The sequence below is a fragment of the Siniperca chuatsi genome, linkage group LG5 (assembly GCF_020085105.1).
Source record: "Siniperca chuatsi isolate FFG_IHB_CAS linkage group LG5, ASM2008510v1, whole genome shotgun sequence".
In the NCBI taxonomy this organism is placed as follows: domain Eukaryota; kingdom Metazoa; phylum Chordata; class Actinopteri; order Centrarchiformes; family Sinipercidae; genus Siniperca; species Siniperca chuatsi.
The window spans coordinates 2,537,049-2,559,707 of record NC_058046.1 but is presented as its reverse complement, the minus strand read 5'-3'; the positions used below and the strand labels follow the sequence as shown (position 1 = coordinate 2,559,707).

The window sequence follows — 22,659 nt, the reverse complement described above, 5'->3', positions numbered from 1 at the left end:
CAAAACACTTCAATCTAAACCAGAACCAGGTCAAGATCTTTGATACCAAAACAATACCTTTTTTGATAGCTCACTTTGAGAAATATTAACATGTTTTTATAACAAAACCCTTTTGCATTTATCAAAAGAAGCCAAAGTTCTCAAATTTAAAGGGAAATTCCAGGACTTTCATCCTCTGTCTTCCGGTGTGTCTACACAGGAGGCGTTTCAGTTGTGTATTTCGTCCATCTCGGGCACGTCTGACGGAAAGGATACGCTGCCATTTTAATCAATCTTTTTTGTCTACACAGGCCGAGTAACGGCTCACTTTTCACTTGCGCTGTACGTGGGTAAACGTGACCCGAAGCGTATTTCTATGCTAGTCTATTGTCTATTTTCTTCTGTTTTACGTGCATAACTGCAGTGATTTTGTGTTGGACGCTGAGCATTTTGAGTCCAATATCTAGTGTGCAAAGTGTAGTGACCTACACTCAATACTATGCCTATGCTGCTCTGCTCACATGCTGCTCAGCCTACGCCTCCTGTGTGGACAGTGTTAAGTCTCGTAATCGTGGCCATTCTGGCTGTGGGTCATGCTAACTGTGCACACCTACCTCCACCGTAGAGATTTAGGAAACATGACTCGGGACAAGCAGCACAAGCCTCCTAAAGCTTTCCAAATAAACTTAAATTCTTACACAAATCATTGACTGCAGCTGAAAGTAAACACAGGAAGTAGCTTCCTGAATTAGCTATTGTAGCTAACTGCATAGAGATGTACTTCTGGAGCAACGTGCTGGCCAACCAAATTGCTGTTAAGTACACTGAACCTGACTGAGACAAACTGACTGTTTCAGTTCACACTGATTGGTAACAGATTTGTGGCTAGAATAATCTGTTTTCGAAATGTTGTTAGATGAGTAGGTAGATTTTGTTTTCTAAAACAGATAACAGCAGTAAGGAATAAATGAACAGTGCGTGTGTGTGTGTGTGTGTGTGTGTGTGTGTGTGTGTGTGTGTGTGTGTGTGGGCAGCTTCTGGGGGCAGAACAGCAGGTTTCCTGAGCTGTCACCTGGCGGCTCAGTGGGGCAGGCCTGCAGAGTGCAGGTCTGTTTGGCCACCGGTTTGGTGAGGGGGTCGCAGCCTCGGACCAGCTCCCTGTCCTGGTAACACTTCACGTCCCTCATCCTCACACCCACACCACACGTCTTAGTGCACTGAGGACACACAAAGTCAGAAACACAGTCGTTATAGGCCACTGAGGAACTGGAGGGTGTCTTTGTGGTTGCAGAGATATATTATTTGTCTGTCCTACATTCAAACTGATTACAAATAATAAAGATGTATGAATGCAAACTTAGCAGAGAGACGCAATAAAATAATATGGAGGAAGTATCATTGTGTAATGTGTACTGGCAAACATAGAATTTGTTTGGGATTTTCATTTTACTGGAGCAAGAAACTGACCTGCCACAGTAAACTAAAAGCCAGTCAGGTTTTTCACTACATGTTGACATCAGAAAAAATGGATTATTAGTGACCAAAAACACTGACCAACATCATCTGCCGATCAAACATGACACTACTCTTCTGTGCAGGCATACACATCAACAGTTTGGACTACTGAATGTAGTTAAAAATTATTTCATATCAAAGTGTGAGGTTTATCTAAGTTTCCTGATGTAACACACCTCTTCTTCCTCTTTGGACATATTTGCAATTAAAAGCTTTTTGTAAATATTTCTGAATCATAATATATGGTAATAATATATAAGATGAGATATTTTTTCGTCTCAGTAAGGGAAAATGTCACTTTTGCTCTAAACGCTTAACAGACTCTGTTGTATTCAAGAGTCGAAACATTAACAGGAAATCTGAAAACAATTATATATATTTAGTACATATCTCTTGTCCCAACAAACACACTGTTGGAACAGAGGTTCTCTGAGAGCAGTTCCAGTCTTCAGGATGAGGAACTTGTCCAGCTTTCGCAGCACCCAACACCAAAACTTGTCTGAATTTACGAGCCGCCTCACTTTGATAAAACTGTGTCTGCTGCAGCACTGACAGTCAGCAGTTAAAACCAAACCTCCTCAAATGTTCTGCATTCTAGTGACAGAAAAGGTCTTTTAAATGAAAATACATTTACCATGCTAGCAACAAATTGAAACTGTATTTAGCCATATTTTGGTGAAACGTGTGGATCATGCTGCAGGGATGGTTTGAGAAGTTTCTATGGACGTTTTGATACTTTTTCCCTTGTTTATCTGGATCTCATTGGAATATACAGTAATTGCTGTGAAGCCAAGATAACTACAGCTGCTGTCTTTCACGAAGGAGCAACATAAAAACTCCTACAGGGAAACACATTATGATCCACTCTCCATATCAGAGGTGTGAAGGTGGAGTGTGTGTACTGTGTTGACCTCACCTCAGACCAGGGGGTGGTGTACCATTTGAAGCACGGCCTCTCAAAGCAGGTGTTTTCCTCCTCAGGCTTCTCGCTGCCTCCACACGCCTCTTCATCAAAGATCTGGAACTTTCCTCCACTGATGCCGACACACAGGACCATCCTTCGCTTCACGCCACGACCACAGGTCGTGTTACACTGGAGACAAAAACAAGTTACCGGTATTCATATCTGACTTTGTTGATTCTCTTCAAGACAACTGAAGAGATTTTCTGCATTTCAAAGTTTCTTCACAAAGCAGTTACCAACAGAGTGTTTTCCTGCTGATGTTGAAAAGTGAAAACTGTAACCGTGGGACACTACAACCGTCCCTGACAATTTCATTTCAGACTGTCTGATGTCCTCAAAATGCTTGTTTTGTCCAACACACAGTCCAAAAAATATGAGATTTTCAATTTACAACAGAGAAAAGCAGCAAATCCTCATATTTCAGAAGCTGGACCCAGAGAATACTGATGAATCGACTTAAACAATAATCAATAAAAACTATAAAAAATATTCTGTCAATCAACAAATCAGTTAACTGACTAAGGGTTTCAGGTGTACTAATAAACAGTTAAATGTTAATATCGCCACTGTGACAAGGCCTCACCCTCTCCCAGTCTTGGCTCAGCCAGTGTGGAGCACAGTCTCTCTCCCCACAGGGGTGGGTGGCCAGCGGCTTGTTCTCTGCAGAGCACTGGTTCTCAGGAACCACGCGACCCTCCGGAGCCTTACAGTACACATGACGCACCATCTTCCCCTGGCCGCATGACCCTGAGCACTGCAACAACAAGGGTCAAAGGTCAAACTGGAGGATTCATAATCGAGAATACTGTTCTCATCACTGCCTTCTTCAGCCAAGTTTTGTCACGAAGCTCAGAGTCAAACGCTGTTTGTCACACGAAGTCCGATCAGGTCGCCTCACGTCACATTAAATAAAAAGGAAGCATCACGTGAAATGAAATGGCATCATGTCACGTCACATCAGATAAGATCACGTCACATTAATTTAAGATAACACTATGGATTATACGGAGTGGTACGACACACTGTTGTTGTCGTACCACACAAGATAATTATTTTTTATAGAAGCACGTGCCCGTAGTATTGATGTTCAATCAAACGTTTAGACCTATGACCCTATCAGCCTATTTGACGCAACTGAGCAATCAGCTGGCACACCTGGGACTGTATTTCTTAAGTTTTGTTCACTAACACATCTAGCTGCTCATGATGAAGGTTTTAAAGTGAAACCAAAAGCTTGAAACACCAAAAATATTTACTCTACTATACGTTATAAAAATCAGTGGATCTTGTGGTTAGTGCAAACTAAATTCCATTCACCTCCATTGAATTGGGGTGCAGGAAGAAATCTCAGAGACATATTTTTTTTAATATGATTTCGGTAAATAAACTCTCTAAAGTTAAATCAAACTGATGTATGATTGCACTGTGCTACTGTTCTCTCTCTCTCAATTCAGTTGGGCTTTATTGGCATGGGAAACAGATGTTAATACACAACAAAGCATGTGTGCAATAAAAACATTAACTGGAAAAATGTGCAATTAGAATATATACAGATAAGATAATATAGTAATAATAATAATAATAATAATAATAAATATTGACTTACAGAGTTGAACTTGTTAAAGTAAATATTTCTTATTGTAGGAGGAAATGCATCTCTCTCTTTTTCCTTGCCACTGTCGCCCAGTGCTAGCTCATGGTGGGATTTGTTGGGTCTCTGTAATTAATATTGTAAAGAGTACCTGGTCTAGACCTGCTCTATAGGACAAGTGCAATGAGATAACTTCTGTTATGAATTGGCGCTATATCAATAAAATTGAATGTACATTTTACTCAGAGGAGGAACAACACACTCATAAAGATATAATCTTTCATTTTTGATTCAAAATGTCGGCCATTTTTGAAGATGTTGGTAGTTGTCTTGCTTTATCCACCTGATTTACATATGAGAAGGGCATAATATTACAAACACCTCTCAATAAAAATACAGATTTATTGTTGGATTGCACAGATGTACTTAATAAAATGGTAAAGCAAAGTACATTAAAAATGCAATGGCACATGTGCTCACAGTTAGTGATTTTCTAAATAATAATAAATATGACTGACCTAACATTAGCAGTTGCACAGGGAATTATATTTTACGTTGTGCAAAGAAACTTTCAAATTCGTCCATGTTTGTGACTGGTTGGACTCCATGGTTGTAAATTAGACCTGCGAGTTTCCAGACTTTGAATGGAACATAAGGAACTACATTTGTCTGTACAACACAATCAAAACCATAAATTCACACTGTCACACTGAGTTTTTCACTGAAGTAAAAACAGCTGGGAAAGACAAGCTGTTTTTTGTAACAACCCTATCAAGCTCAAAAACATTAGATGGTGGAAAAACCTTCTGAAATTTAAGGAAAAAGGAAACAGGTTATAATAATAATAATAATAATCCTTAAGATTAAGTGACTGATTTCGACTAATTTCGCAGGGAGGAAAAGATGGTTTTGTATGGATATACAGTGTTTGTCAGTTGTCTATAATGTTTTTTTCTGCTGAGAGCAGCAAAAAGAGCAGCAGCTACTGCATCCTGGTAGCAGCTAATGGTGATCAAATACAAAACATATATTATCATACTGTATATGTTATTGTCACTCATGCAGACTGACATGCAGTAGCGTGTATATGGAGAGTAAAGACACTCACAGGTCCCCACTCGGACACAGTCCAGTGGCGTTCACAGGGCGGACCGGTGCAGTTTTTGATGTTTGGCGGTTTGGTCATCGCGTCACATGGTCTGGTCTCATCAGAGCAGCGGACGTCGCGGCTCACCTGGGCTTTGCGGCCACATTTAGCAGGACACTGGATCAAGGACAGACACACAGAGACACACGCAAGCTTATTATTACCTGCACATTTTTGTAAAATAAATATTAATGTTATGTAGCATTAACTCAACAGATGCCTAAAGGTGAAGCAGGTTTGTTATCACTGTTGGAAAGCTGATTCCTTTGGAAAACTGTCAGACTTCGCAGACTGAGTACAATATTGTTGCTGCTAATAAAGTGCTCTTGAATAAGACATTTGAAGCCAAGCTGCTCCAGTTGACCTTCTTTGGAGCCATTTTTAATCAGTTTGTAAAGTTTTGCTATTAAAGAGTCTGAAATCTGCTGGAAACAAACAGATCTTGAGAATCTTAATCTTTTTAATATATTTAATATTAACATTTATTGTTGCCTGCAGTCTTGCCTATGCAGCAAGTTATTAAGCTAACTAACTAACTCTGCTACTCAATTCAAGCGTTACAGCTGTTGTTCCTGTGCTAATGTGCTACCTGATGTGAAGTTTACGCTTGACAAATTAAGGGGGGAAAAAACAACAAAAGTGACTTCTGATGTTTAGTCACAACGAATGTAATAGTGAAATAAACAAGATTTTGATTCTATCTGAATGTATGAATGTAGCTGTTTTAACACTGTGTTGCTCCAAAGAGAAGGAATGATCAGTGAGCTGTACATTTCACTCATTTCTGGGTTTTTCAAACCCCATTGGCTCAAATCACATTGTGTTTTTTTGGTGTCTGCTAAGTGTCTCTGGAGAATCCATCAGTGACCACAGTCAGACCACACGACTGCAGCAGACAGCTGCTAAACCTGAGCCTGAGAGAGATGTCTGCACTGCAAGAAAAAGTCCCTCTGAATGATGGAGGTCTGTTCAAAAATCAAATAGAACAAGAATCCAAATAAACCAATTGAAACAATGAATACAATCCAAAGGTTAGCAACAGGTGACAAAAAATATACAATTACTAAAGATACAAAAAGAGAGAAATGTGGAAAAACTAAAAACTGACAGTTCAGTCACAAAGCATTATCAGTTGTGAACAGACAAAGCCATGAGTACTGTAAAGATGTGAAACACACATCTCGTCTCTGCTTTCTTTCTCCTTATGTTCTGGTTTTGTTCTCAGCAGGGTACATCATTACAGACGTCTCATACCTCGGTCCACTCGGCCACCTCCCACTGCGGGCCGCAGGCGGGGCTCTTGCAGGGCCGTCTCTCCACGGGTCTCTCCAGGTCGGCCATGGTGCAGAGGTCACTGTAGACCGAGCTGTCCAGGCCCGGCGAGAGCATCTTCCAACAGCGAACTTGACGAAACTGGAAACCCTCCCCACAGGTCCTTGAGCACTCGCTCCAGCTGCTCGCTTCCCATCTGGAAGACCACATTAGTCCCACCTCATCAGTTCAATTCAGATAAAGATTCTGTACAGGTACACTGTCAGATTTTATAATAGCAAGAAATATATTGCACAATGTACTGTCAAGCAGTTAGAGTCATTTCTGGTTCATTAAAATGTTTTTCCAGTGGATTGCACCTGGGCTGACATTCTCTCCCAATACAGAAGTCGTGGACCGGCTCCGGTCTGGTCAGAGCATCACAGTACATATCGTGCACCTCGATGCCGTCATAACGAATACATGTGACGAAGGACTTTGACACTCCTGGATTGTGAGCAAGAAACAATAAGCTGAAGGCAAAGCAAGGCAAACTTATTTATTTACAACATTTTAAACACAAGAAAGGAAAACTCAATGTGCTTTACATGAAAGAAAGAAAGAATGAAAGATATTAGCATTAAAGAAGTTAAGGAGAGCTATTCACAAATGAGTCACAACAAGCACACACAAACCAGAAGACACAAAAGATTCAAGTAGCAGAAATGAAAAGTTTGAAGTTACTTTTAAGGGAGTTGGATTGTTTTAGCGTATTTGTATTGTCTCACTTAATTTTACAATGCTGTTTGATCGTAAAGCATGTAAAGCGTTGTAACTTTGTTTACAAGTGTGCAATGTAGATTAAGTTTATTATTCTAATTAAATGGAATGCAGTCAATATTAATGTTATTACACACGAGTGTGTTTGACAAGTCAAAATGTCTGCTGTGTTACAGCGACCTGGTGTGCAGTCTGTTGAGTTTGAGGTTTGATCAGATGTTGGAGATCAGATTTAAAGAGGGTGATGACAGGTGGCTGTCAAGGATATACAACTTCATAATCTGACTGCCCATGGATCTTCAGTGTGTGTGTGTGTGTGTGTGTGTGTGTGTACCTATAGAGCAGGTCATGCTGCAGGGCTCCTGAGAGGAAAGTTTCCAGCGGTACATGTCAGCAGCACTCAGCTTCAGGTTCTTCTGGTTGATCCTTTGATTCCCCCTGTCACCCAAAAACAAACACACAGTATAAGGAAAGGAGAACTTAAGCAGTACCTGTGGCAGCATTTACCGTTGTGTCATGCAAGTATTTAGCCATATTTTTGCAAAAATATGACTCGAACATACTGTGCATGCAAATGGTCAGTAGAGAAGTGGATTATGCTGCAGGAGTAGTTTCTATAGAAGCTTTGATACTTTTTTCACCATTAAAATAAATTTTAACTGCAGTGAATTCAAGCTGATTACAGCTACTGTCCTCCACGAAGGAGCAAGATATAAACCTTTCAAGGCTACAGATAGATTTTCTGTGAAATATTCTTTTAAGGACATTTAAGGATACCCAGTAGTACAGAGCCTGAAACACACACACACACACACTTACACACTAAGACTGTCTCCCATGGCCTCAGACGACTACAGTGTGACAGCTGATTCACAGCCTGTATCCCGGCAGACGCACTTTGTTTTTTCATCACATCACATAAAAGTCATGTGCACATTCTTGTCATAACACCGGTCATTCCCTCCGCCAGCCGCCAGACGTTTATTTGAAAATCACAAGCACTTGAGTTATACCTCGCCGGCATCCCTCCATGTAAGCCAGACTGATTCCCGCACATTATATTCTCCCTAGAGATGACTACAGTCTGACAGCACACTTTCCCTCTTTGCATCATATTTTTCACTTTTCTTGCAAATACCTTGAATTATTTGTTTCTAAGTGTGGCTGTATTCCCCCCCTCCCCTCTGTGCTGCTCTGCTCTGCTCGTTTCCTCTCCTCTCTCTGTCTCTCAGAGGAAAGGGCGTGTCATCGTGTGTTTTATGGCTGCTGGCTGCAGAACTGGTGAAGCTGTGTTTGGACACAGAGCAGGGAAGCCAACATGAATTATAAATATGATGAATGCAAAACCTGCAAGGTCTACCTGTCTGTCTGCGTTACTGCCTTTACAGTGTGTCTACAGTACTTGTCCACCTGCTTTACTGCCTGTCTACCTACCTGTCTGCCTGCTTTACTGCACATTAGCCCACCTGTCTGCCTGCTTTACTGCACGTTAGTCTTCCTGTCTAACTGCTTTATTGCACATTAGCCCACCTGTCTGCCTGCTTTACTGCACGTTAGTCTTCCTGTCTAACTGCTTTATTGCACATTAGCCCACCTGTCTAACTGCTTTACTGCTTGTTCATCTACCTGTCCACCTGCTTTACTGTCGGTCTGCCTGTATTTCTTACTGCTTGTTACCAATCCTGCTGCTGCTGTTATACTTGCTTTGAAGTTTGCTCTTTACCTGCTGGTCTAAAAACGTAATTGTCTCTTTGCCTGTCTGTCTCACGCACTACTCGCATTTCCACTTGCTTACCTTGCAGCCTGCTCTGTGTTCTTGCTTTTTTGTATAGTTGTTTGTCTTACTGTCTCACTTTGCTACCTGCTTGCCTGCCCTACTGCTTGCTCTGCTTTCTGCCTGGCTTACTGCCTGTCTGTCTACCTCCTGTAGTCTTTATCCCTTAGCTTGTCCCACTGCCTTGTCACATTCTTGCTGCTTGCTTTCCTGTGTTGCTGTCTGTCTCACCCCTGAAAACGAGTGTCCACGCCGCCCAGCCTGCTTCTCGAACAGCCTGCAGCAGATTTCCCTCAGCCAGCAGCAGACCCAGGGGCTTGACAATGTCTGAGCATTCAGGCCCAGTGTGACCCACACCTAAAAACATTCAGTCCAGACTTAATCCAGCCTGAGGGGAAATGGCTTTCTGTGAGCCCAAACCTGACTGAAGCTGTGAAGAGCGGACCTCTGCTGTACATAATCTTAAAACCCATTTGATGTACCTGATGCTCTTTTTACCTGTGTTCTGTTAGATTACCTGGTTCTGTTGGAGCGGCTGGAGGTCCTCCCACCACTCTGCACTGTTTTGTTCTGGTAGGAACTGTCTCCACTGTCGTTGCGTTTGCGACCCAGAGTCAACTCCAGCGTCTCGTTGAGACCAAACGGCCCGTCTTGCTCCAGGCTGCTCAGGTCCACCTCTACTGGTCCCACCTCTGACGAGAACAAACTGTCTCCCTCTGTCAGCAGCTGATTGGTTGAGATGTTGATGAGCAGCTCATCTGGGTCAATTCGTCCATCCAGCAGGACCCTCCAGATGAGGTTTGGAGAGTCTGGCCCTGTATCCAGGGCCCACCAGCAGGGGCAGGGTTGGCAGTGCTGTCTGTATGGTTGCTGTTTCCTTCTGATGGATCAAAGTGGGAAAAAATCAGCTGTGCTTGGAAAGCAAATTGATATATCTTAAGTACAATCTCTGATGTAGCTTTTGGTCATATTTGCACTTGAGAAAGTCATTTACATATTCAGCTCAGATTAGAAGACTCTGCAGCTGTTTTCTGGTCCATATTCATTTTCAGTGGGAATGAACACAAGCAAAATAGTTTCTTCTGAATCTTTTTGCGTTTACCTAAACTTTTCTCAGCTCCCCATTGGTCACCGAGGAGGAGTACAGAGGTGTGGGGTGGGGGCTTCGTTAGGTGGTCTGGGGATAGCCACCTACAGCTCAACATTGGCAAGACCTAGGAGATGGTGGTGGACTTCAGACGAAGCAAGAAGCCCCCAACCCCCTTAAAATCCAGGGGGAAGGGATAGAGATGGTGGATTCCTGGGAGTACACTTATATAACACTAAAGCTCTCTACAGGAAAGGACAGAGGAGACTTTTCTTCCTTAGGAAGCTCAGGTCCTTCAATGTGTGCAGCAGTCTATTGATGTTCTACCAGTCTGTAGTAGCCAGCTCACTGTTCTTTGTGGCGGTGTGCTGGGGTGGTGGCACCAAGGCTGGGCAGACTAACAGACCCAACAAGCTCTGTTTTTGGTCTGGACCTGGATTGCCAGGAGGCAGTGGTGGAGTGCTGGAGCTGGAGTTCCCCTCACATCCCCTGCATGAAGAACTGAGGCAGCTAAGTAGCACCTTCAGCCACAGGCTCATCCCACCCAGGTGCAAGACAGAACGTTTCAGGTGCATGCAACCATTAGACTGTACAACGATCACAAAATTTGTGATTGATAAGTAGGTCTGTACTAGTCTGCACTACTCAGTTAACTTTAGAGATGATAATTTAAAATTAGAAATTTTGAAGGAAATTTCAACACTAAGTGAATGAAAAATATCAGAGGAGAAAGAGAACAGAAAAGGACTGCGAGAAGATAAACTCAGTTCAAACTGTTTCAGTCAGCGCTCAGTATCTGGTCTGTAGTATGACGTCAGCCTGTGTAGAAAGTGTATGGAGAGCCTTTCAACCACATATCCATCTCATCTCACCACCCAAAGCAGGGGTGTAATGGACTCGAGAGTCAGCTGAGTGAGCTGAGAGCCCACAGGAAGGCCATTACCGCTCATGTTTGTGATGCAGCCATTTTTAAAAGGAGAAAACACCACGAAATTCTGAATTTTTCATCTGCCGCTGATCCTCTTTTTATGTCTGTACTATGAATAATGCAGAGCTCCAAAGGGTCATCTCACACACACACACACACACACACACACACACACACAGAAAAAAAGAGAGCGAGATAGAGGATCTGGTGTAAAATCTGACCTATTTTGTCTGGTCTGCCAATGGGCAACCGAACCACCTTCTGATTTATTCTCTCTTGCTTTCTCACGCACTCTCCATCTCTCTCTTTTTCTTTCTCTTAAAGCCCAGCCAATATATCAGCATGGACGATATTATTTTATCACAGATATATTATAAACAGTATGTCAGCTGATAAGTAACAAAATTAAAGTACAAAAATGCAAAAGTTAAGTTTAAGGTAATTCAGAAACTGTCACCATGACATCAATATTAATAATATTAACTCTACTCTTTTTAAGCTGAACATTCCCACTGTCTATAAATGAGCCTATAAATGAAAATGCTTTGTGTTAAACATCAAAGCAAGGATTTACTGAAGGTGTCACCACAGTCAATAAAAACAAGATGATCACTTTAGCCTGTGAACTACAGTAATATATAAAAGCATATTTGAATTGTAAGGCTCTAAACAGATGCAGATTCCATTAGTGAAATCAGCTGCAGCTTTATCCTAGAAAACATCTTATCATGAACTAAGACAAATATCTTCAGTTTGATTGAACCCATGTGATTGTGGAATGTCTTGAAACAAGCATATCGTTCAACTTGAATCTGAAGTAGAAAATTCTCCACAAGGCACTTGATTTTCAACTGACAACTTCATATAGTACCATCTAGTGCTGAAAAGATTAGCCCATCAATTAATTATTAAAAGAAAATTAATCAGCAACAGTTTTGATATTCAAGTAACTGTTTCAGGCATTTTTCAAATAAAAATGCCAAACATTCTTTCACTGATGATTTGCTGCTTTCCTGTTTGATGTTGTAAATTGATTATCTTTGGGTTTCGGACTGCTGGACCAACAAAGCAAGCAAAGAAGAAGACGTCACCTTGGGCTCTGGGAAACTGTGATGGGCATTAAATTATTTATCGATTAATCAAAACAAATGCTTTAAGCGATAATAAAAATAACTGTTAGTTGGAGCTCCCGTACCTTCCATGCATAGATGTTTAGCATGGTAGGAATCAAACCTTTAATCTGGCAGTGTTATTTGCACGTTCTATCATGGTGATGGGTTGGTGCCTGAAATATTTCATACATACAAACAGATCTAAGGTGTTACAAACAGTCCCTACCTGTAAGTTTTGGGGCAGCTGCCCCATCCTGATCGCAGTCGATGGCCGCTGTCTCCTCGTACACCTCGTTGGTCTCTTGGCCCTTCTGCACCTCGGCACCTCCTGGCTCTAATTGGCCCTTAGGGGCTGTCTGGTCATAAATACTGCTGTTAGGGGGCAACAGACCACCCACCTCCACAGAGACCTCTCCGGCTGAGGTGTCTGATCCAGTGTAGACAGGAGGAGGTGGGACAGGTGGCAGGGAGTCTCGGAGGACAGTGTATTCGTAAGTGATGTAGGGTGTGCGACCGTTCTGGTTCCACACCTGAGTGACGAGAGGAGAGTGAGTCAAATCAAGGTCAGGTTAGTTTATACAGGTTTCAGACCAGTAACAAGGGGAGTTACTTTCACATTAAAACCTTTGCACACCAGGTCTGTTATTTTTGTCTAAAATGTTGGGCTTTAAAAATAGATTTCACCTCATGTTTAGTGTATGCATTCAAAACCAACTCCTAAACTGTCATCCTTTATATTTGGCTTCAGAACTGCCTTAAAAAATGTTCTTAAAATATTTTTTTCACATCTGACAAGAGGTTATAAAGAGGTGAACTCTTTATTTGTGAATAAACCTTAGATGTAGGAGAGATGTGAGCATATTTTGTATTAAGATGATGTTTCCCTGAGACAATGTGCTGTATAGCTGTAGGACTTGCGGGATGTATTGCAGTGTTGTTCTATTAGTCTGCATTACATACGTGTTGTTGTGTACTGAACTTGGCTTAACTTGCCACACACACACTTTCAGCTCTAACAGGTATGAGTCTGCCATAGCTTTACAGATAAATGGATGTAAGATTATCATTTAGAGGGAGAATATGAAGCTCTTTAAGGCCAGGTTTAAAACAAGAATGAAGTCTGTGATGTTTTACATGGTATGCATCTTGGCTCATTGTCAAGCTTTTGTGGCAAAAAAGGACAAAACTCTGCGCCCGTACATCAATTACCAAGGGCTCAACCAGATCACGGTCAAAAACAAATACCCGTTACCTCTCATGAATTCCACTTTTGAACCCCTGCACGGAGCTACCATCTTCTCCAAACTCGATCTCCGGAACACCTACCACTTGGTCAGGATACGAGAGGGAGCGTTTCGGACTTTACTCACACCTATCGTCCCTGTTCCAAGAATATCAAGCCCAACGCCTTATCCCGCCAGGACCACCTCCTGGACCATGACCCGGAACCTGACACGATTCTCCCGTCAAACTGCGTGGTGGCCGCCCTGACATGGGAGATCGAATCTGTGGTTCGGGAGGCACAGACCAACCAGATCCGGGCGATGGTCCTCCTAATCGTCTGTTTGTTCCGGATTCTGCTCGCTCTCAGGTGCTCCAATGGCCCCATAACTCCCAATCACCTGCCATCCGGGTGTGACTCGCACGCTCTCCTTGATGAGACACCACTTCTGGTGGCCACCCATGGAAGCGGATACCCAGGTCTTTGTGGCCGCATGTACCGTCTGTGCTCGCGGCAAGACCTCCCATCGGCCAATAGCGGGATTACTTCAACCCCTCCTGGTTCCCAGTCCCACATTGCGGTAGATTTTGTGTCTGGGTTACCTCCCTCTCTGGGCAACACAACCATCCTCACCATCGTAGACCGGTTCTCTAAAGCTGTGCATTTCATCACCCTTCCCCAACTCCCTTCTGCTCGTGAAACAGCAGATATCCTGGTCCAGCAAGTTTTTCGGCTCCACGGGATACCTCTGGACATCATATCGGACCGAGGCCCACAATTCATCTCTCAGGAATGGAAAGCTTTCTGTTTAGCCCTGGGAGCCACGGTCAGTCTCTCATTCGGATTCCATCCCCAATCCAATGGCCAGACGGAGAGGGCCAATCAGGATCTGGAAGCCGCGTTACGCTGTGTGGCGGCCACCAACCCATCCTCCTGGAGCTCCCAACTCCCCTGGGTTGAGTATGGACACAATTCCCTTACCTGTACTGCTTCTGGTCTCTCTACCTTCGAATCTTCCCTAGGGTATCAGCCTCCATTCTTCCCAGCCCAGGAACAGGAGTTAGCAGTCCCCTCTGTGCAACATCACCTCTGCTGCTGCCGCAAAGTATGGAGAGAGACCAGGGCAGCGTTACTCCGATCATCGAAGAAGAACCGCCAGATCGCGGACCGCCACAGGATTCCAGCACCGCAATACTCCCCAGGTCAGAAAGTTTGGTTATCTTCTAAAAACATACCATTATGCACAGTGTGAGAGTCAAAGAAACTGTCCCCTCATTACATTGGTCCCTTTACCATTGAACGCATCATCAATCCCTCAGCAGTGAGGCTTAAACTGCCCTCCTCCATGAGAGTCCACCCCATTTTCATGTCTCTCAGTTAAAGCCAGTTTCTGCCAGCACTCTGTTTCACTGGTGATCACAGCCACGTCACCTCACGGATTCTGCTAACCTGTTCACCCGCCTTGTCCCTGCTCTGTCGGTCCACCTGAGATCGTCCTGCTCGGCAAGCTAACCAGCGAACTGCCTGCTCAGCCAGCCAACCAGCAGTCTCCTGGCTCGGCCAGTTTACCAACAGTCTCCCAGCTGGCCAGCGAACCACAGTGTCCTCGACCCCACCTGGGAGACCTCCAGACCACGCAGAGTCAGCTCACTTCACTCTACAGATCCGTGACCGGCCTCACTTCATCACCCGCTGTTCTTGGTTCGGAGCAGTCCACCTGGACCTGTTTCAACGCACATTCTTGCACTTACCGTGGTCTGAATAAAGACTCACTGTTCTATTTCACTCCTTGTGTTCTGCATTTGTGGGTTCTGACTCGTACATTACGACATCATAAGCCTGATGATAAAAGCTCAGAGATGAACCAGCGGAGTCACAATGAGCTTCCAGGAGGATCTGTGTTCCAGCATCCTGCAGAGAAATCTATCAAAACTGGCCTGTGACGTGGACACTGTTTGGGATATATGGCCACTGTCAGAACACAAGGCCTGTACTCAATCAACCTGAGACACAGACTCACCATTATGTCTGCCTTACGTTTACATCGTAGACATTTGGCACTCTTAAAAAGGAGATGATACAAATATTTTGGGCATCTCTGATGTACTACAGGGGCTGAGCTGCTACAACATCACCGCTTTAATCACACATGAGCATTTTGTTGCCAGGAAATATTCTGAATAGACTGTGCTTAATTTGTTTTTCGTTGCTGCAAGTGTTGGCAGTCTCCACTGCTACCCAGAACAAAAGTGCCTCATGAGTCAGCAGTCTTAATCACAGTGACCTTTATTAAGTTTAAGAGTTAAGAATGTAGCCTAAAGCTTAAATTCTTTGGCTTCTTATTTTATAATTAGCTAACAAAAACTGCAGAGGCCCAAACAACAAACTTTCTGTAATTTAAAGGCTTTTAGAGAAACTTAGTTACAGTCACAGACACTATGGAGGTAACTATGTTAAACAAATTGGTGTAGATGGGACTACCAACAAGATGACTTTCTGCATCATCCACTGACCTTAAAAGAGTACTCAACCAATTTGGTTTGGTTGGAAATTTGGGTGTGTTATGCTAGTAGGGGCTAATGTAGCCTGGAGCCTGCAGCAGAGATGAGCAGCGGGCTAAAGAGATCTGGTGAGCTCACTTCTTTCTAACTCCAGATTTTTCATTGCATTTTCAAACTTGTAGTCTTCAGCCCCAACCAACGCCGACTTGTAGTGACATCACTTGAGGACCTTTATCAGACTTCACACAGCTCCCTCTGGAGACACTAAAAGCAGTACTCCCCAACACCAGTAAACACACTTTGATGTGTAAAATCGTTCCCTTAAGGACAAAAGCAAATAATCAAAAATTAAATAGGTATAAAGTAGTGTAAATTTAAAAAAACAACCTATGGGCCCTGAGACTCAACCATCCACCATACAATCGAGACATTTAGAGACTGAAGAGTCCTCTGTACAATTCTTGTGTGATTGTTAATGCACAAATAATATGTGTAATTATCTGAAACCACTACAGTTCGTCAGGGTGAGGATGCAGTGGAAGCCAACAGTGTCTTGATGCACAAAATATAGTATATAGTATATAGTATATTTGGGCTAAGCTGAGGATTTTTAAGATTTTTTTGGCTTTTTACTATTATTAGCTAGATAGACAGGAAACATGGGGGAGATAAGAGAGGGGTTCGATGCAACAAAGGTCCCTGGCCGTAATCAAACCGGTGACGTTGTGGTGAGTTGCTGGGGTCAGTACATGAATGATGACATAACATGCACACTCTCTATCGAACAGTTAGCTCCATGATAAAGAAGCAACAGGTGAATGTGGAGGAAGAGTTCAAGCGAGAGAAGTGGATGGAGGAAGGTTAGGTGTACCAGAATATTGATGGCTTGGTCTATGGGGCCTTTGGCGACAATGTACTCGATCCCGGTCTCGTAGACATCCATGGGCCGGCGGTACTTGAAAACGGTTCCTGCTGCGTGGAAATTCTGGGGACTATCCACCTTGTAAGCCCCATTAAAGAAGAAGTTGCCTGCCTGGTCAGTCACAGCTGAGGAACAAGATAAATGGAAAACTCTAAGAGGTACAAAACACACTGGAAACAGCAAACTCTCGTTTGAGTCAGAAAAGGGCTGAGTCCTGCATTTTCTCCATCAAGTTAAAATTAGACATTTCCATTAAACATTTGAAAGAGTTAATTGTTGCACACCTGTCTTTTGTGAACAAATCTAAATAGTTACATGTGTGAGGAGCAGGAAAAGAGGAAGTACCCACCGAGAACATCGGCCGACTTCTTCCTCTCAATGATCTGGATGTCCCATGATCCTTCAGGGATTTGAGTGATAAAAGAGTAACCTTGACGACGGGAAATAGAAAGCGTCACCACATGCTTTCTTTTTAGCCTTTCTATTTTTATTTGATGTTTATTTAAACAAGAAGACTGTCCTGACCAATCCTAATGACTTAAACTAAATGTTTGGGGATATATCAGATAGAGAAAGAGATATTAAAATTCATATCTAGTAAAGAGTGTTTTTAAAAACGTCTGTGGTAAATAGACTGTACTTATATAGCGCCTTTCTAGTCTTTCTGACTACTCAAAGCGCTTCAACTACATATCACATTCACCCCATTCACACACATTCATACACTGATGGCAGGTGCCAGCTGCTCATCAGTTGAAAGGAACTAATCATTCACACACACTCACACACCGAGGGCACAGCCCGCTCTACCACTAAGCCACAGTCGCCCCCACCCCTGTGGGTCAGCACGGGACAACTGAGCGCAGAGGCTCACCCAGAGTCATGGCTCCACGGCGGAAGTTTCCGGTGACTCTGCTGCAGCTGCTGCCGTCCCCCTGACAGACCCCACACTTATCCAAGGTGTTGGAGGAAAACAGTACTCCGTCACATCCGATTGGCTGAGCAACAAAGCAGGAAGTGGAAGCAGAGAGGATAAAACAAAAAAATAAAAACTTACCAGTAATAACATGGTAATGATGCAGAAGCTAGCAAATATTTCCTATCATGACCTTAGATTCTTTTGCAACATGATCAAAAAAGATTAAGTTTGACATAAAATGAATCTTCTTTTTTCTGATACATTAATTTTATTGTTTTGATTCATGTTTACCGTCTACATGTTGTGTTTTTTACATTACGATTTTTGACCAGAGCCATTCATCAACCTTAATGAGAAAAGCAACAGTTGCCGGTGTTACATCAGAGGTGTCTGAAGCCTTGCAAACTAAAAATTATTAACAAAAAAATTCTAAAATGAATAAAATGTTTGCAACACAAACAGACAGTTGTTGTGCTGTTTCATGTCTAAATCGGTTTCCCTCACGTTGTTTCATCCTCTGCACACTGTGGCTCTGAAAGGAACATGACTAATCTTATGTGTAAAAATAGTTTAGATGGAGTATGACAGGGTTGCTGGCTATTAAATCATGCGTCTATATGACAGAAAATGCACTGAAGGAGAACAGGGGAGGCCGTGGATCACACACATAGCCAAGTGTTTTCACGCCAACAGAAGCATTTTGTGTACATAAGTTTTTCCCATTATCACATCAGCAGCCATTTTAAGGGTAGAATATTTATGAAAAGTCACAATAAAAGAGCAGTGTGCATTTACATTATTTGATGCATTTACTTTTGAAATCTCAAGGCCTTGAGGCAACTGCTTGTGGTCTTTCTGATTAAAAAGGCTTGTTGCCACTTTTGGATTCACTGTGTAATTTTTTGGATACAAGACACTCGTTTTTATGATTATTTTATAACTTTTCACCTCATTTACTTTCATTGTTAGTCAGAAAGCTGAGATGCTACTGCAGCAGCTTCGTCCCTGTGGGTTTGTTGGTCAAACAAACTTGGTGTGGTGCTTTCAGTGGTGCTGAAAACTGAAAGTGGAGTGAAACTGTTTGAGAGGAAGTAAAACAAGAAGAAGCTGGACTCACCTCACACTTACCGTCCACGCAGACGCCGCGGTAACTGCTGTACTTGCATGAAGTGCCGTCTCGTGCTGTCACCATCAGCTGCCTCTGGCCGTCGGTCGTGGTGCAGTGGAGGTCGCAGGGGTTACTGGAGATGTGAACGTAGTCGTCTGGAGAGGAACAAAGGTCAAAGGTCACTGTCTTATAACCACTAACATTGGAAATAAGACAGTTTCTACTTTTACCTATATATTCCTAATCACTGCTGTTAGCGTAGCTATTTCTTCTGCTACAACTGCCATTATTGCTACTACTCTGTTCCTATTTATTCTGTTCTCCATCCTCATCAGTTGTCAGTCATCAGACCTTTTGTTTCAATAATTGGCCTGATCTTTGTTACCATACTGACAGTAAAAGCCAACAAGGTGAATAAATAAAAAACACTTTCAGATATTAATCACAAACAGGTTTTAAAATAACATACTGTATTAAACAGGCAGTTACATCTGAAAAGAGACATAAAACAATTAAAGACTATCAGAAGACAACCTTTGTTATGTCATATAAAGGATGCTACTGTTTTGGGCATGTTGGAGCTCAGCAGCTCAGACAGCAAAGACCTCAGCCACCTCTGGTCTGTTTAATGGGGTAAAGAGAGGTTGTCAAGGCATTTTATGGGTGTTATTACCAGGATACAGAGGTTTCCACTGGTAGTTCCTCCCATTATAAAGCTGGGAGTTGAAGGACCAGCACTGCTCCTCTCTGAAGCTCCTCCCAGTGGCAGGGCATTCCTGCAGTGCAGAGAGACAGCACAGACCATTAAAAGAGGTCTGTTTCACACTTGTTAAGACTCGGTTTTACAGTATGTTATACAAATAAATTCTTTTTAAGCGTTTATTTGTGCAGGGATGGTTTTCTGAGAATGCACGAATATTCTGAGCCCCGCCCGGCTTCACTTTCAAACAGCTACATACACTCACGCCTGGAGGCTGCCCGCCACAACCACAGTCCTCTACTAATCAGAAGGACTGTGTTTGTTTTAATAAGATGTGAAATAAAGTGATGAGAAATTAACTGGAAGTCTGCAACTCACTTTAGTGTTGCAGAGATGATATTTCTTAGCAGTTCCTGTACAGGTCATGTTGTCTTTCCCAGCAGCAACTTTCTTTCTTTGGACAGAAAACAAACATTTGGAGAAATGACAACATATAAAAAAAAGATTGCAAACAAACCATAATGAAACATAATAAAATATCAGGTTGAGATGCATGTCATGTTATGACCCGTTAGCTGAGTTTAAAGTGAAGTTCACCCCAATCTAATCTAATACTAATCTACTAAATTAATCTACAATTTGACTGCCAACACAGGTGTCTGTTAAGCATTTGGCTGTCAAGTTCCAAACAATCGTAGCTCATTATTCTTGTTTTGGTTGCAATAAATAGTTACTTTTCCCCTACTGAAAAATAATCCTATATACCTGCATTTTATGCATGTGTATGCAAGTAGGAGGAGCATGTACTGTACATACAAGCATAAGTGTGTGTACTTGTGCATGAATGTGCGTATCCATGCATTCTTATTACTGCCAGTATAACCTGTAAATGTGTGTGAATGAGTACATGTACTGTATATGCGTAATTGTGCCTATGTGTTTATGTGTGTGGGTACATTCATTATTTACGTTATGGGGACAAAAATCTCTTGAGTCACGTTGAGAGGACTCACCTCCATCTGGAGACAACAAGCTGGTCCCCACTAAATTAACCATTTATTTCAGGGTTAAGACTTGGTTTTATGGTTATGGTGCTTTCTGTGCAAGAGTTAGATGAGAAGATTGATGAGTGGTATCGATCTTATTTCTCAGAATGTTGATCTATTCCTTCAAGGTTAGGGTAAGAAGACTACCAAATGTATTATGTGGTTTGGGACTTCTCAAAGTTTGAACCAAGGTCAGGATCGGGACCAAACTGCAATGAATTCGGTCTGGACCATGTGTCATGTATTATATTGTGTAAGAATATATTTTTTATTGTTTATGTGTTTTTGTGACTGAGCATGCCCAGATTGTTACTGGTGCGCTGTGCACACAGTATGTGACACGCTGCAGATTGCAACAATACACGGAGGTCCCATCGCAAGAAGCATGTCATTGCTATGACGAGTTGTTATTGTCTGTCAGTGATGTCCAAACCTTATTGCTAATGTTAACAGCGAGATGCTATTTTCAAAGTTTGCAATGAAAAGGGAACCTGATGAAGAGAACTGAGAATTCCACGAGGAAAAAGAAAAAACGTTCAATGTACGAAATGTTTTGCTCCATTTTGGACAACTTATTGACTTTTATTTCCTTTTGCTAATGCAGTTCCAGACGTCTGAACTTAAATAACACTCATATGTGGACTTTTAATAAAAACTTTGAGTAGTCCTGATGTACATCTTAAAATATATAGAAGTACAAATCTGTGTGTCTGTGTGTGTGTGTGTGTGCTGACTGACCTCTGTTTGAGGCAGTGTCTCTCCTGTGACATCACTCCCCCTCCACAGGTACGAGTGCAGGCTGTCCACTTGGCCCACTCCCCCCACCAGTACGTGGTCACCTCCAGCTCCTCCTCCAGACTGTTGGACGCCACGCCGTCCTCCTGAAAACACACAAAAAAATACATAAAGACACACAAACAGTGGTAATTCAGTTGACATTTGCAGTAGCAGCATTAGTCATATTAACAGTATTAAGACCTATGGAGAAGCAGCTGTTTGTGTTTACAGTGCATCTGAATCTGCCAACATTACAGCTTAGTGAATCAAATCAACTATGGCTTTACTATTCTATTCATATCTTTCTCTATAGCTGTGCACTTTCACACGTTCAATTGCAATGTTGTGAGGAGAGGGTAATTAAATAACAGATAATATGTGTGATTTATAATAAGCACAGTATTACCAAGTTAATTTGGCCCAAACACACCACCAGGGACTGAGTGATGAATCCATCAGAATGTGGCTGCACGAACAGAACCACAACACAACCTTGAGCTCTGAGGTTTTACATGGGCCTCAACTGGGCCACAACTCAGCGTTTCTAAGACCAGGCCTGTTTCCCTAAAAGCAGATTATATTTGATTTGTTGCATGTGGGCAATATTTGGTCCAGAATCTCAACTCACAATTCAAATAATAAATCTTACATGTGGCTGGTTACTTTTTTGTTTTACCTTTATGTATCTGGGGAAACTTCACAGTGAGCAATGCTCTTTTTCATATGGGCCACTTTGGGCCCACAGCACTGCTGCTATTGCCATAACTGGCCAATAAGTGCCTAAACTCAACCATATTTTGGCTGTCTGCCATAGTAGTTATAGTAGTTGAGTAACACAAGCCAAAGTAGCAGCAGAAACAGCAGTAGTAGTGGTCATAGCATTAATCAGAATCAGAATCAGAAATACTTTATTGATCCCCGAGGGGAAACTCTTTAAATGGGATTGGTGCAAAAACAGTAGTTGTGGTCACAGCTGCAGTAGTAGTAGTAATGGAGGTAATAGTTGTAGTAAAAGTAGAATTACTACAAGCCGTTGTGGTAGTATTTGTAACAGCAGTTGCAGTGATTGTAATAGTTTTAGTAATAGTCTGATTCCACTGCATAAAACTGCTGTACGTCAGAGTGTTGTGTGCTGGGGCTCTAACGTGTGAAGACGGTCAGCACACATTCCTGATGTGCAGGAGCAGCATTAATTCAGGCCAATGGCTGCGTCCCTTCATTCAGACAGATTCATCAGAGTGACCGCTGGAATGTGTACTGAGCTCCTTGTAAAGGTGTGAGACAGAGCAGCTGTGAGAGAGGGCGAGAGACACTGGAAATACCAGACAGAGAGCGT

The 22,659-nt window shown here is 42.5% G+C and overlaps 1 protein-coding gene across 1 annotated transcript in view; it reads right to left on the bottom strand.

Moving 5' to 3' along the window:
- The window catches only part of adamtsl2 (ADAMTS-like 2), a 35,816-nt gene that overhangs the window by 1,552 nt on the left and 11,605 nt on the right, over positions 1 to 22,659 (bottom strand). Inside the window, 17 exon segments of the mRNA XM_044197149.1 lie at positions 1,052 to 1,196; positions 2,411 to 2,587; positions 3,042 to 3,212; positions 5,158 to 5,313; positions 6,451 to 6,664; positions 6,828 to 6,954; positions 7,562 to 7,665; positions 9,519 to 9,828; positions 9,831 to 9,881; positions 12,355 to 12,658; positions 16,723 to 16,898; positions 17,123 to 17,203; positions 17,648 to 17,771; positions 18,810 to 18,955; positions 19,474 to 19,576; positions 19,879 to 19,954; positions 21,285 to 21,427. Of these exon segments, the coding sequence (XP_044053084.1) occupies positions 1,052 to 1,196; positions 2,411 to 2,587; positions 3,042 to 3,212; positions 5,158 to 5,313; positions 6,451 to 6,664; positions 6,828 to 6,954; positions 7,562 to 7,665; positions 9,519 to 9,828; positions 9,831 to 9,881; positions 12,355 to 12,658; positions 16,723 to 16,898; positions 17,123 to 17,203; positions 17,648 to 17,771; positions 18,810 to 18,955; positions 19,474 to 19,576; positions 19,879 to 19,954; positions 21,285 to 21,427 (2,608 nt within the window).